The sequence below is a fragment of the Epinephelus fuscoguttatus genome, linkage group LG21 (assembly GCF_011397635.1).
Source record: "Epinephelus fuscoguttatus linkage group LG21, E.fuscoguttatus.final_Chr_v1".
In the NCBI taxonomy this organism is placed as follows: domain Eukaryota; kingdom Metazoa; phylum Chordata; class Actinopteri; order Perciformes; family Serranidae; genus Epinephelus; species Epinephelus fuscoguttatus.
In genome coordinates, this window is record NC_064772.1 from 24,730,076 (window position 1) to 24,745,614 (window position 15,539).

Consider the following 15,539-nt stretch of genomic DNA (forward strand, 5'->3'; position numbering starts at 1 on the left):
TACTCATGCAGCAGGGCAGTCCACTGCTTTGGCTCGGCAGCTCCCTTTGCCTGTGTAATCCGCTGCAGACGATAGTTGCCAGCTGCTTTATGATTTAGGCTGCTAGTTGTGCTCATTTTATCTGTATTGCTGTCAGAAGCTGTCATGAGGAATTTGCAGGAGGGATACTCTCCTCTTGTTGTGGTGTACGCTCTCATCGATGACTTAACATTAGTGTTACTGCCCTCTGACTGCTAAATCACACCGCAAATTGCTTTAGATATGAAGGGAAGCATATTTAGAAGCAGCTTTTCAAGTTGGGAGTCCAACATTTGCATCAGCTCCTGCATCAAAACAGTGATCTCCAGTGGCACGTCAACTCGTAGTATTGTGGCAGTGATGCAATGCTGCCAAGGCGCTGCTCACCCAAGATGACTCACATAATGACGTCCAGTGTTTACAAACTTAACAGCTGGCCATGTGTCCATTTGGCAAAGGCAGGGGGACAGTGAGAACTCTTACACATGTCAGCAACTCTGAACCCATGCAGATGCATTTCAGTGTATTCACACTTGTAACACAAGTGTTGCTGCAACAACTTGCAAGTGTTTGGACTGTTAAATAGGTCTGACAGGAGCTTGTGTGTGAGCCAGAAGTTACAGACATGGCAGCACTCAGATCTAGTCAGATGTTAGGACTGTTTGACGCATGTGTTTCTCTGTACTGGTAAGCAGTATTAGTAAAATGACTTATTATGTAGACAGACAGCTGACCAAATCTCATTGCATTAGATATTTCACTTACATGGTTGTGTCATATTATCCCAGCCTCAGCCTATCGGGCATCATGACTCCGTATAACATGTTGTATTAGTTTGCATAAGATTAAGTGCATTTTGAAACTGGCGACAACCAGAAATGAAAGTTATTTTTAGTGAAGATACTCTCAATATCAAATGCTCACCATGTAACATTTATACCATATTCTGTTATCACTCAGTTTTCCATAATGAAACATGAGTTTTGAAGCTTCAGTACAAAGTATTACTAAATATTGAAAGCAGCGATAAGGTGTGACATGTTATGGCTATCATGATCAAAACATGAACCCTCTGTGAAACATCCACTCACTTCCAAAATGTCGTCCGTTTAATCGATTTGGTATAAACATTAACTATGTAGGACGTTGTATAATTTATTTAATGTTTAACACTTTGCATGACAATTTGGGTATGGTTGGAGGGACACGCATGCAACATGCCCTGAAAGCCACTTCTTCAACGCCTGGTGAATAACTGTTTGCAGACAAGCTGTTAAGGCTGTCCAAAGTACCATTTTGGGGGGCTTTGAAGCTTCATGGAGTATTACCTGTGAATATTTGAAGCCTTGTTGGGGCAACACAAGCATCATATTCTCCTCAAACTTGCAGTCTTATTTATGTACATTGCTTTTATTGTAATAATGAGCTAAATGAGATGAGGACAAAAATCAGAGTTCAGGAATTTTCCTTTTTATTGGACATGGTTTTGTTTCGGATAAGCAACATTTCATGTGTTGGCTTGTCCTGATCTGCCCCTAAACCACAGCTATGACACCCTCTGTTTAAATGAAACATGTTTAACAGACAAGATTAACTAGTAACCAGTGAGTGGTGTATTTCTGTAATACAGGTATCAACAGACAATCTGTTGGAGATTTTTTTTATACATATAATTTTGAAGTCTGTTAGAACACTGGCGTTTATCCATAGAAGATATGCATCTAAAAAAGAGCCAGGAGAGACCAGAAGTGTTTCACTGAGACTGGGAGAGAGTCCAGATTTCACACTATATACTAATGCTATTAGAATGTGCTCTATTAATAATGTTGAGAGAACATTTTGGAAGGTAATGTACTGTACAAGAAGTTGAAATATTGCATTGCAGGGCAGAGAGAACACAAAACAAAGCACCAGACTGTTGAGCTTTCTCGATTTCAAATGTAAAATTACTACGATTAGTGTGTAAAATCTTTTTAATTTTCTGAGCTGTCACTCTTGCACCACCATCACAGCAATTTAGCATTTTTTTCCAATATATCGTCAGAGTTTCTTAACGTTTTTATAGATTTATTATGAATAAAACATGTCTCCTGTCTGTTTGAGCACTGTTAAAATAACATTAAAGCATTCACATACTCTGCTATCAGTTATCATGGCAACAAATAAAGATTGCAAGTTTCTGAGTGATCGAATCAGCCAGCCGTAATTATTAAAATGAGTTGCAGTGTGAGCAGAATATTCTAACCAACTGGTATTTGATGTTTTGTCTGCAAGTCTGGTCACCAGTTTCTTCATTTGAACTCGGTTACCTTATGGGTGTTTTGTTCTGAGAAATCTGGATTATAGTTGTTTATTCCATTGGATTATGAGCTCTGGTTAGATCAGAGATAATCTGGAAATGTGTAGAGGTAGGCTATTTAGGGTGGCGCTGCCGCATTTAGGGGAGCAATGCCTGTGCTGCAACACGTCTTAGTCGTGTAAGTATCAGTGAAATCAGGTTGTAACTCAAGATGAAAGAACTCAGTGTGTTTTTGAAGTTGGCGTCCATCTTGTAAATCATGTTGTTTGCTAATGCAGTGTCAAAATATTTAGATTTGACAGAGCTTCTTATCATGTTTGAAAGTTAAGAGACATCAGTAGTCCTCTCCGAACTTGTGGCTCTGTTCATGTAGCATCCACACAGCAATGAGTAAAGTAAAAATTGTCATTGTGAGTATTTTCATATGGTTTCATCTCTAAAATGCGGCTGCAGTGGACAACCTCCTTTTTCATAGAAATATATGCAGGTCAAGTAAATTTTGTGGATTATTTGAATGCAGCCTCTTTATGTGTGGTGTAACAAGCTTGGCGACATAAACACAAAGCAAAAAAATTATCATCTCTGCCATGTGTTGACGTTAAGAATGCATTACCAGTGATTCTGCCATTGTCCCAGGGGCTTAAAATGTTTTGTAGTGCTGGGAAACTATGTCAGCTGTCAGTAGCATGATATAAAAACAACAGCAGCGTGTTCAACACTCTGTCAGATCAAAACACTGCTCAGCTCTGCATTCAAACCAGCTGAGTCACAACTTTGCCTCCTGCCACATGAAAAACCTCGTCAGAAGTAGAGATGGTATGATATTGTAAAGATGTTATCAAGTATCGTCACGTTTGGTGTGGTGTTATCATCACTGTGTATTTGCATTCTGTGGTATCATGTAGTCTAACGCACCCTCTGTGTCTCTCCTCAGCCTGCTATGGCATCGTGCAGGTGCCCACCGGTCCTTGGTTCTGCAGAAAGTGTGAATCTCAGGAGAGAGCAGCCCGTGTGGTGAGTCGAACAATCCATCTATCCATTCATCATTTATGAGTGAACTCCTGGAATAATAGGACTGTCTAACAAAGATGGTGGACATCATGCTCCTGAACAGTGCGATAAATGTGCTGAGAAAACAGCGCCAGTCTGAATGTCATCATCCATTGTTAACATATTAGTTATTTGAGGAAATCAGATTACTAATATTTAAAAAAAATCTGATGTGGTATGTGGCAAATAATGAATATTGGAATATTACCCAACCTTACTGCATAGCTCACCGGATAGTAGTAGTGTTACGATACTGGAATTTTTATCCTTGATACAGTACCTTAAAAAAAATACTGATATTTCATACAGTTTTTGATACCACAGAAAAAAATGACATTGATTTACATACATTGAAATTATTTAAAATGTAACATGGCAACAACAACAACAACCTGTCTTTTCTTAGTAAGTAGCAGAGAACAGCAAGGTGACCAAACATCAACAGTAAGAGACAGCAAGAAAGTGCAGCTGGAACAGGTGTATTGATGCTGCAGAAAATGAGCATTGAAACCTTTTTAATTACTCAGAATGGATATGTATCAATAAATTGATATTTATGACAATATTACTGCATATATGTGGTTTACCACAGTGTCAGAGTTCAAATGTATTGGAAGCTGTTTATAACATTATACACAATTGACTTGATAGAGCCATCATTTGGCTTTTTTGAACAGGGAACCGAAGAAGGAATTGTATTGTATTAAATTACACTGTTTATCACATAGCAATAGTATTGCTGACCATTGTTTAAGTTAATTGTGAAACTTGAAAGCTTGCCTGTGTTGTTTAACCCAGCGAGTCTTAAATTTAATCCTAATACATTTGCAGAAGCCGCAGTATCAGTGGCAAAGTAGAAATAGAAAGAATTGAAGAATTGTAATGAGAGAAATAATATTGGAGGTCTGCACTAGGGGTTTAAATCACCAGTTTCATCACAATACAATATTGTATTGTCTCTTTGTCATGTCGGCAAATATCATATCATTGTCCAAAGTCTGCCACGATACGATTTCAGTGTCATTCAGGGGCCTGTGGTCAATATTAGACCATATTATAACATAATCTGTCACAGAAGAAGCTGCCACCCCCTTCTTTGTTACTATTGGCCATAAAAGATAAAAACAATAAATGAATAATGTTAATAATTGTGACTGCTTAAGTACAGTTGAGTTTACTTTAAACTGACTCCACAACGCATATAAAAACAGCACATGGGATAAGTTAACCTTCAGAACGTTCTCTCAGAGACCTTTCTGGATAAAAAGTCTTTTCATTTGAACCCAAACCATCATCTTTTTCATAAAACTTCAGGAATATCTGTCTTAAAACCTCGAAGGCAAACTTCTCCAAACAGCCATAAAACATGGATTACTAACATCATTTAACAAAAGTATCAAATTAATCTCAGTAATAACTGTCAAGGTTCATAGACAAAACAGTTGCTTTTTGCTAGTGACCCATTTTTAGCTTAAGCCCGTTACATTGCATAAACTAACCTAGCAGCTAGCAGACCTTTTTTCCTCTACTTACAGTTTTACAAATTACATGTAATGTTATTATTTGTCTTACTCACCATTGGTTTAAGTCACTGCATCTCCTGACAGAACAGCACGGTTGAATTTCAGCCTGAAAAAATTGTTGAAACGGAGCAGCTAATGTTGCTGTCGAGAGGAGTTTGCGGAGTGAGATGTCCGTCCAAGCAGATAACGTCTGTTTTATCTCATAACAGCATTATTAACTTATGCCATGTGCTTTGTCTGTTGACCCATGTTTTCTCCAAAATCCCAAGTATTTCCATTCTGATTATTGATTCCAGAGGAAATAACGGTATCATCATTGTCTTTCTTTGCTGCTTGCCAACTTAAAGTTGCAGTTGTCAGTGACACAGACTTTCAAAATAAAAGGATATCCTAAAAATGAGGATATGGATTGATGTTTTCAATTTGCATCAATGATATATCGATCCAGATCGATGGATCATGACACCCCTAGTCTGCAGAGATCCTCCTGCCTTTTTTTAGGAGCTGCCATCTGTGCAGGCAGTGTTTTTTGTGGCGTGTGCTGTCCTGCAGCCCAGAATCCGTTTACTGCACCAGTTGGCCTTCACATTTCATCAAATGATGTGTAATCCTGATTGAAAAACTCTACCAATTTCCATTTGTTGTAGGTAGCAGACTATGGTGTGCAAACATTAAGCTATCTTGTCTGGATCATAACTGCCTGTAAAATGTTGCTGCCCTGCTTTTCCAACACTTGCTGGACTGACTCTCCACAGACCTCTCAGTCATGTCACTCAGGACTGAACTGAATTTGGCCGAAGAGTTTCCATATTTTATGTACCCTTTTTGTGACACAAAAGCCATAAACCGGTACGGCTACGTTGCTGAGCTTCAACTTAATATGACCTCGGCAAACTTCTAAGGACCTGTCGAGATTTTGTCAGGTCAAGATTTACTTGCGTAGTTGTTGATACAGGTGCTAGGAATGATCTGCCGACGTGCCGTGTTCGTGTGTGCGCAGAGGGCAAAGTTTGTCTCGCAGAAATTTAGCAGGATAACTGAGTTTTCCTCTAACCTCTTAACCTGGTGAAGGAAAGTTTTCTCATTTACATAAGTGCTTTGAATGTTGCAGAGCAGTGTCAAAGTGTACAAAATCTTGAAATCACAGCTGATGAGTAAAGAGGTGGACTTCATGCTCTTTGAGGGAATCTGTGTACAGATGTGTTTGTCCAGTGTTCCAGGCTGTGTTACCAACAATTAGGTGATGTGTTCCTTCAAAGATAATATCAGTATATTCCTATGAAAGTATTCTAACGTTCACAAAGAATTACATTGTGTGCAAACTACTGCATAACCATGATCTTCTGATAGGCAGAGTGCCTTCATGAAAAATGCATGTTGTAAAGTGAGGTACTCAACTTCTTGCAAAGTGTTACGATAATGGACGAGAGATAAATAATCGCCCTTATTTTTCAATCTGAAAATCTGACAAATGAAGAATCCATTACCCCGTCTCAATCAAATTGACCAGTGGAGTCGGACATTTATGATTCTGCTTTGTTTGCCTGGTAAATATATTTGCGACGGGCATTTACACCTGTGGCGTTTAAATGGTTATATTAAAGATCATCTGCTCTGTCGTCCGCGGGCGCCGAGATAAGACAGACTGTGGATTGAAGAGTAAATGAAGCAATGATTTGACTGCACGGCACTTAACAAACAGAACTTCACAGTAAATGAAACAGTTATAGCAACAAGTTTACAACATTTATTGTAAGATAGTAGGGTGGAGTTGAAGCACTGTTCGTATCTTGTTTGTGAGGTGTGAACTTAAATGTGCAACAGAAACATATTGGTGGGAGAGACAAGGAAAGAAGGGACATAAGAGTCTGTCTACTTTTGTACAGATCACACACACACAGGGCTCTTTGTAGTTTAAGATGAGCAACAGCAGCTTAAGTTTGAGTTGAGGAAGAGTTCAAATGTCGGGCTCAGAGCAGCAGAAATAATTGCGGAAGGACTTGAATATGTTGATGTACAAAACACACTCACAGTTGGAGTAAGAAGCAACCTCAGGTGGCAGATAGCGAGGGTGTTTCCCATAGAGTTTCTGGCCTTGTGCCCGAGTCAGGGCCGCGTGCCAGTTTACCTCACACACCCGCATATTTGTCATACTTTTCTGTGTTTACCTCCCTCAGAGTAGGTGACCTGTTGTTTCTGACCTGGTGTTGCTTCTTTACCCGCAGAGATGTGAGCTGTGTCCCCACAAAGATGGAGCCCTCAAGAGGACAGACAACGGAGGTAGAATCACTCTCTGCTACTTAAACACACATACACACACACACACACACATACACACACCCACATCTGTGGTGAGCCTCTTGTGTATTTTGTCATTAATTGCATGTCACCGGCAAGTTTAAGGGGTGTGAGCGTGCTGGGAGAGTTATGTCGCTGTTTGTTGTGTGTGCTGCCTCTCTCTGCCGTCCTTGCCAGTCCATGTTTTATGTGTGTGTGTCTGTGTGTGTGTGTATGTTTATGAGGGGGCGGGCCAGGATGGGTATAGTGCATGGCCTGTGAGGAGTCTCCACTCTGGGTTCATTGGGAGGTCAGCTTGGTGGAGACTGTAAATATTCTGTGTGTATGTGAGTGTGTGTGTGTGTGTGTGTGTGTGTGTGTGTGTGTGTGTGTGTGTGTGTGTGTGTGTGTGTGTTGAGTCAATCAGAGAGAGAGGCACAGCTGTGGGATTGTGTCCAGGCCTGCAGGGAGGCATCAGGACAACACTAACACACACCGTTTTACTACTTTCTCTTTTATTTTACCCTTCCCATGACCCCTCTCTCCCTCTCTTCTTCCTCCCATTTTTCTCTCACCGTCTCTTTCCCCGACCGTCCGTTTCTCCGCTCTTGTCAGTTCCTCTTCACTTGTTGATCTGTGTGGTAGTCGCTGTTATTTCAGGTGGGACAGTAATAAAGCAGAGCAAAGGGATTAGTCTGAAATGGGTATTTGATCTAGCGTCTTAACGTATAGCGGGAAGGCGTAGAGGCCGACAGAAATTAAGTTTACAGCTGCTGTTTGTCTTCTTTAGTTGTAGGTACCCGGTAAATATCTGTGCTTTCCTCACGGCAGGAGTTTAAAGATGATGACATAAAAAGTTGAAAGAATTTGCACCCCAGAAAATGTTTCAAACACGATCTCTCACATTGCATAGTTAAAGGGTTGTGATGGAAACAAGTGCACCAGTGTTCTTGTACCTGGGGATGGTGTCATGGTTTACCACAGAAGCTCATAAAGCCATTATCAAGTGGCAGCTTTTTACCTCTTTCTTTTATTGTTTATTTCACACCACACTTTAGCCTCGTTAGCAACAAAGTTTAAGCACATTGTCCGAACTGGTTGGACTCTGATAACGTCTTGCCGTAAGGGATGTTTGTAAAGGGACGCTTTGTTGGGTTTTTGGGGTGTAAAAGTGTGAATGCTCAGTTTGAGGAGGAAGGCTGTGCCACTTTTATAGTCCTGTTTTATAGGCCTCTTCCAGATTCTTGGAGGGACTTCAAAACAACAACATGCCCCCATTTCACACTCGCTGCCTTCCCTCCGTCCCGCCCTCTGCTCTCCTCCCACTGTCCCGCTCACCAGGTCAAAGGCAGGTCAGGGGTTCAACTGTAAGTTTAAGCCTGTTTTTGTTTCCGCTATGGGGGAAAACAGACACCTCCAGCATGGCAGGAGACTCCCACCTCCATTTGACCTCACGTTGACCGCCTTCTGCTCCTCCTCAGCCCGTCGTCAATTCTGCTGCCACTCCACTATGCCCCACTGTCATTCCACCGCCCCCAGTTTGTCTTCACTGACAGGCAGCTGTGTGTGTTAGGGCTCAATAAACGGCTACTTAGATAGATTAACTACCAGGTTGCAAATTATAACATTTACGATTTCAGCGTTTCAAAGTTGAACTCGGTTTAATTTATGTTTAATATGTGAATGGAAAACTGCAATTTGGCACATTAATGATGGGTTCGGACCACAGTCGTGTTGTGCTTGGGTCAAAGAAATATTATCCATTGTTGCCTTTTGGTCTAGTGCATTTTGGGTTCACAGTGACAACAAATCAAAAGTTTCATGGACTAACAAGGAACACATTCAAATGTTTTTGAGTTGTGCTGTGCTTCTGTCCGTCTTTTGTCGAGTCTAAAGGCTTATTTTATCGTTACTAATGGTCACAAAGAGCTCAGAAGGAAATACCTGGACACCAGTATTCCTCAAAACTGTATTGAGTTTTATAGATATTAATTACACTGTGCAGATAGAGTCAGAGTAGATGATGTATCATGTAGTGCAACACGATTGGCTGTCTTTGTTTGGTTGTTTGATCCACACCAAAGTTCAAAAGGCAACGTGTCCACCAACTGAAATATACGGGACCAAATGCAGAAATGCAACAAGGTCAGCTATGCATTTAGTGTAGAGACTTCACATTTTTTCAAGTCGGTGTCATGAGTTACAACTCTGAAGAATGTGCAGGAGAAAGGCTGTTTTTGTTTTACCCAGCTGATAAAATTCTTTTTGTGATGTATGGATCAGCTCAGGATATCAGTCCTCTATCAGTCCTTTGCAACTTGCAACCAACAAATGAAAAAGTGCGTTACACATATCAATTCTCCTCATTGTGTAAACTCGGAAATTTGCCACGACTTTTATGCTGTCATATATGTGCAGAGGTTGATGGTTATTTTCTGTGTGTCTTTGCAGGCTGGGCCCATGTTGTTTGTGCCCTTTACATACCTGAAGTGGAATTCGCCAATGTCTCCACTATGGAGCCCATAGTGCTACAGTCAGTGCCACATGAGCGCTACAACAAGGTAACAAACATGTATACAATGTAATTATAAGGGTCTGAGCCTGTTTTTGTAATTAAAGTGGTTCTCCTAATTGTCTAAATCCCAAATATAATTTTTCTTGTAGTAGCAATGACCATAACTTTGATACTATGCAGGCATCAAGAGTGGTTGATTTTCACTTCCTGTTTCAGTAACAAATGCAAGGTAACAAACTGTTGTGTTCAGAGGAATAAAAATGTAGTGTTTTGCCTTCGATCAGTACACATTTAACAACTAAAATTGGTTTTAAAAAGCGGTTAAAGAAACACCCAAAACCACAGAACACAGGCCCATCTCCAAACAGGACACATTTTGTTAAATAATCAGACCCTCTAGGATTTCGCAGGCTTTTTGGGGGATTGTTGCGGTCTAAAATGCCTGATTTCGTGGCAGCTTTTCTAAAAAATTGCGATAAAAGTTGCAGTGTTTTAAACATACTTGTTGCGATGAAATTGCGGGAGACTCTGAAAAGTGCAAAAAAAAGTGTCTTTTGTTTTGTGCAATTCATTAAAAAATAAGGTAACTTGTTCCAGGGGGAATAAACCTGAACTCTGGTCTGAGGTCTCACACACTGGTTGTTGCTGGTGGATTTAAGACACAAAATAATAATGTACTATTGAATGAATTGAATTTGAATATATATGTCAGTGGCTGGTAGATGTTCACATTTTGAAAAGTTAATTTCCCATCCTGGCACACACGTATTCACACACACGCACACAGCTTGTCACGTTAACAGGCAAGCACACCTCTCTTACAGTTATAATAAACTAATGCTTCTTCCAACCATGCGTATTTAATCTAACTCACCCTCACTCTTACAGTGCTTGGAACAGATTTGGATGCAACAGCCTCTGTCACAGTGATTTGTATGGTCTGTGGTCTGCTAGTTTCAGCCATTCTCTGAATATGTTTCGCATTAGTTTGTCAGTCCATGGTTTTCGTTTGTTTTCCACCACAAAACAGTTTACCTCCGCTTTTGTGAAGAACATGAAGAAACTGTTTTGCACAGTCTTTAGCAGTAATTTTTGTTGGTAAATGTGAGACATTAGAATCGCACGTCTGCATCTTCATACCATAAACAAGGAAGTGAATTTGGTGACGAACGTCCATTACGGTGCACAGGGGACTGCTGTAATTGGTGAAACTCACGGGAGGCTGGTCAAAATGGCGGAAAAGTTGCGGTGATTGGACAAAATTGCACGGCCGCACAGAATGCAGGGAGATTGGTTAGATTTGTTGCGATCGCAGCATCACAAATTCCTGGAGGGGCTGATTAATATCTTACAATATCACCATGATAGTAATTAAAAGTTTCATTGTGGTTGATTGAAATGTTTGTTTTTGTACCTTGCCTGTTTTCTTTTTGTTTTTTGTGCCCCTTTGCCCTGGATTTTTAATGACATACTTGCTCTACATGATGTAATGCTACCTTGTGTTGACCCCAGGAAGAGTACTTGCAACCTTGGTAGTGGCTAATGGGCTCCAAATAAATAAATAAATGGACTCTGTGTGTGTGTGTGTGTGTGTGTGTGTGTGTGTGTGTGTGTGTGTGTGTAGACATGTTATATCTGTGAGGACCAGGGCAGAGAGAGTAAAGCCGCCACTGGAGCCTGTATGACCTGCAACAAACATGGCTGCAGGCAGGCCTTCCATGTCACATGGTGAGAGCAGTTCACATCACATTAACCTCTCTAGACAAGGAGAAGATTGTTTCTGCTGTGTTCCACTCAAACCAGAGTAAAGATGTGTAGATATGAAATACTTTGGAGTCATGTAGGAGTAAGAACTTTGAGTTACTGTGGATATTAAGATATAACATCTGCTTTAGAGTGGCAAAATCTGGATTTTTATGCCACCTCTGTGTTTGCTTTGCTGTCTTCAAATCATACTGTTTCATGTTCAGCACTTGTTGTAATTACGATTCTTATTTTGTTACAATGCTGCACATAAATGTTGAAAGGTTTGATTTCCTTCACACTCCTCTCTGCTGCAGTGCCCAGTTTGCGGGGTTGTTATGTGAGGAACAAGGATCGGACGCAGACAATGTCAAGTACTGTGGATATTGCAAATACCACCACAGCAAATTGGTGAGTGTCTTCTCATATTTCTGTCATATTTTACAAAACCTTTGATACTCTGAACCACAACTTCACACATCACTAGACTGTATGTCATTATTCTCAACTGACCTTTTTTATTGTTGCCATAACTTCTGCACGTGAGGACAAATTATATTTTCATGTATTTTGATTTGGTAGTTTAAGATGATTAATCATTGAGTGCACTAGTTAACCAAGGAGGAAGCTCGTGTTTTTAATAAATATGATAGTATAAACCTACAAACTGACATATCTGCATCACTGGAAATGTATTATCCACCCAACTATAATGATCAATTCCTTTAAAAAAAGGTCTCAAATACAACCAGTAAAGGGTTGACTAATGAAGGCAGGACCCACCTGGGAGTAGCTTGTCTGAGCTGGAGATACTGTTTGACTGCAGCAACAACTGCTTTCTTGCAGAGATAGCTGCAGCCTTCTGTAAACACCTTAAATTTTGTTTATTTAAAATGGTATAATGTTAGGGCTGGGCGATATGGACAAAACTTTATACCTTGGTATTTTCAGGCTGAATGGCAACACACAATATATATCTCAGTAGTTTCTATGAAATTGCAAGTCAGTGCCACATTTGAGACGTCACAGGCACTTTTATAAAACAGACTGTGATCAAAATAAAGTACAAAGACGGACTTTTTTTCCCTGTTTGAAAATATGCAGCTGCACAACGTTTATTATTTTTATTATTATTTTATTTTATTTTTATTTATTTAGGCTATTAATCTTAATTATGCACATAGCACCAACAGAGAGGCCGAAGGAAGGAAGGAAGGAAGGAAGGAGCGAGAAATTCTTTGTTCACGTTATATACATCTTGTATATGCAACGTCTGTGTTGTGGCTGCATTTTTTTAAACAGATCTGTCGCCTGCATCCAGGTACTGTCTCAAAGTCACACAATAGATTACAATTACCAAGAAGAACAGCAGTTACTACTATCAACCTCACACACAAACTAGCAAACACACTCACCTGATACAATCAAGCATCTCCGTCTCCCACACATGCAGCGCTATGTGCTCCTGCCATCATTTCATTCATCTCACAGACTGATTTAGCGTAGCACGTGCAACATATAGACCGATGTTACACTGTAGACTAATTAACAGACGGATTAAACAGAGTCTCTTGGTGTTCCTGAAGAACTTTTGAGTGGAGAGAGGAGAAATAAGAGAGGAGGGATACACATTGGCATGCGTTACATAATGCAACTTGACCCTATATTGATATAAACAGAGTTGTCTAAATCTATATCTTACCTGGAAATATAGAGATATGTTGTACATACTCATTACATCACCCAGCCCTACGTAATGTAGAAAATGACAAATCCATCTTCAACAACAACCAAAGTTCTGTCCACCTTTTAAATGCTCGTCAAAAGGCCATCTCCGCTCACAACTATGACTTCAACAACAACTACCCACACAGCGCCCCTAGCTTCATAACTGCTGCGGATGCATGCCACTGTTTTATTAACTGCACCGTGCTAAAACTACAGATGAGCAATTAGTCTACAATGATGCACAGTGTTGACGAGTGATTCTTGGAAGCCCCTAGTTGAGGGTACATGACGGGTTTCACTTACTAGCTTGTATTAGGCTCAGTGTGTTTCCTTCACATCTGAGCACTGATCTCAGTTTTGTGTACGAAACCACTCTGACTGGTGTGTATATTAACGATGTTTGTTGCACATGTATATGCACAAGAGTATGTGCAAGTCTCTTAACAGTTTCAACAAGGATTTATGTGTGTTTTTTTCATTCCACTAACTATAAGAACCAGTCACTGTGTAGACATAACACACACGTTGGTCTACCTGTAAACCTGTGAAGAGTATGGTTCATCTTGTGAACGGCATGGCACTCCTCTGCTGCCACTTGAGAGATGACCTCTTCCCTTTTTCGTGTGTCTCTACCTCCCTTACCCTTTCTCATCTCTGTCCTCCACCTCTCTATCTTTTGTCCAACCTTTCCTCTGTTGCTGGTTTTTCCTTCCTGCTCAGCCATCTCCCTCCTTCAGTCAGCTTCCGGTTTCTGTTGGCCTCTGCCCCCTCCTCCTTAATCTATCTTCCTCCCCCATCTGCTTCCTCCATCCCCCCACTGCCTGCCTCTCTTCCACCTGTCCTTTACCCTCCATCTACCCCTTTCCATCCACTCTTATTCCTCCTCCCTTCCTGATGCCTCTAATCTCTCTAATAGTGGCCCAGGGTCCCCTCCAGTCCCTTGTGTATTGGTGCTAAGCCCACAGTGGGCACGGCGGGTTGGGTTTAAAGGTGCTGAATAGGGTCCTTTCGAGCCTGGTTTTCACCATAAGGTCAAACAAGTCAGGCTAATCATTGTCTATGTGTTGTAAAGTCTTTGGTAAATAACATATCAGTGATTTATATCTTAAATTTCCAGGTAGCTTTTGTTATTCAGTCAGCGGTAGAAGCTGCTTTATGTAAATTGGACACATGGTTTAAATAAATAAGTTGCAGTGTTGGTGTTTTGTTAGTTCAGTGTTGTTTGAGAAGCTTTTTCTACTCCTATTTTAGATGGTGTAAGCATACAAAGTACAGTGATAAATATTGTGTAAAGAAGACAGAAGAACAGTCTCTTTTGTCTGCGCTTCGCCAAACAATTGGCATTCACTCCTGAATGGCAGATTGCTGGTTTCTTGTCCATGATTGCTGCCTTATCTCCTGTACTCTGTTAGTCTTGCTCTGAATATGCAACCAGCATAATTCAAACCTGATAGGTGAATAGCCAGCCCATTGTTAAGCAGAATTCAATCAGATAAGAACAGAATGAAAAGGATAGGCATATCAACACACAAATCCAACAACTGGATATGCAGAGCAAATGCGTTTTCATTACACACACTCGCTGAGGAGACGCCCTGGTGTGTTCCAGATTTTGTTCTGCCGCCCTGATAGTTAACAGCCTATAAGAAGATATACACATGTATGCATCAGCTGGGAGGGGGACGCGAATATTAAAAACGGGAGCGTGACCTAACTATTATGATTTCTGTAACAGTGGTAGGATAGAAACACAGGGCAGGCTTTATTTATAGTGCGCGTGCACACACACACACACACACACACACACACACACACACACACACACACAGATGACATTTTGCAGTGTTAACAAAGCTGATGGAAAGACTCATGCTGGTATATTGATCGTGTATGAATGGCTTTGGATGCTGGGGCATAATGTCATTAAGCTGAGATTGTATGGATGACAGGAATGTACGAGAGGGAATCAATGATGAGGAAAGCAATGTTGTTAGCAGAGTGGGTTTCATAAAATACCACTTGATGGATGTTTACGGCATGTTAGCAACGTATGGTATTTGACTGGACTCAGTCAGCAGACAGATTTAATTTCAAACTTAGATTTTACTTGTTCGTTGTTGGTTTCGTCAAGACAGATTACTGAACACATGCTCTAAAATATAATTTGTAACATATTTTTTTAGATTATTAAAATGTATGTATTCTAATCACTTTGAATTACTTCAGGAGTACGTCAAAATCATCTTGTTGAGCTCTTGTATTTCCATGCCAGAAACACAAAGTGTCCTGGCTGTGCTTTTCCTCTGCCATTATTGTGTGGCAGGTGCACTGCTCAGACTTTTTAAAAATCTGTTTCTAGGAAATGCATTCCTCATGTGAATTTAAC

The 15,539-nt window shown here is 40.5% G+C and overlaps 1 protein-coding gene across 2 annotated transcripts in view; it reads left to right on the top strand.

The window, feature by feature from the left end:
* Window positions 1-15,539, top strand: part of mllt10 (MLLT10 histone lysine methyltransferase DOT1L cofactor) — a 52,340-nt gene that overhangs the window by 520 nt on the left and 36,281 nt on the right. For both annotated transcript variants that reach the window (XM_049564646.1, XM_049564647.1), the window contains exons 2-6: window positions 3,252-3,331; window positions 7,116-7,170; window positions 9,619-9,728; window positions 11,307-11,410; window positions 11,743-11,836. In XM_049564646.1, the coding sequence (XP_049420603.1) occupies window positions 3,252-3,331; window positions 7,116-7,170; window positions 9,619-9,728; window positions 11,307-11,410; window positions 11,743-11,836 (443 nt within the window). The remainder of the gene's footprint in view (window positions 1-3,251; window positions 3,332-7,115; window positions 7,171-9,618; window positions 9,729-11,306; window positions 11,411-11,742; window positions 11,837-15,539) is intronic.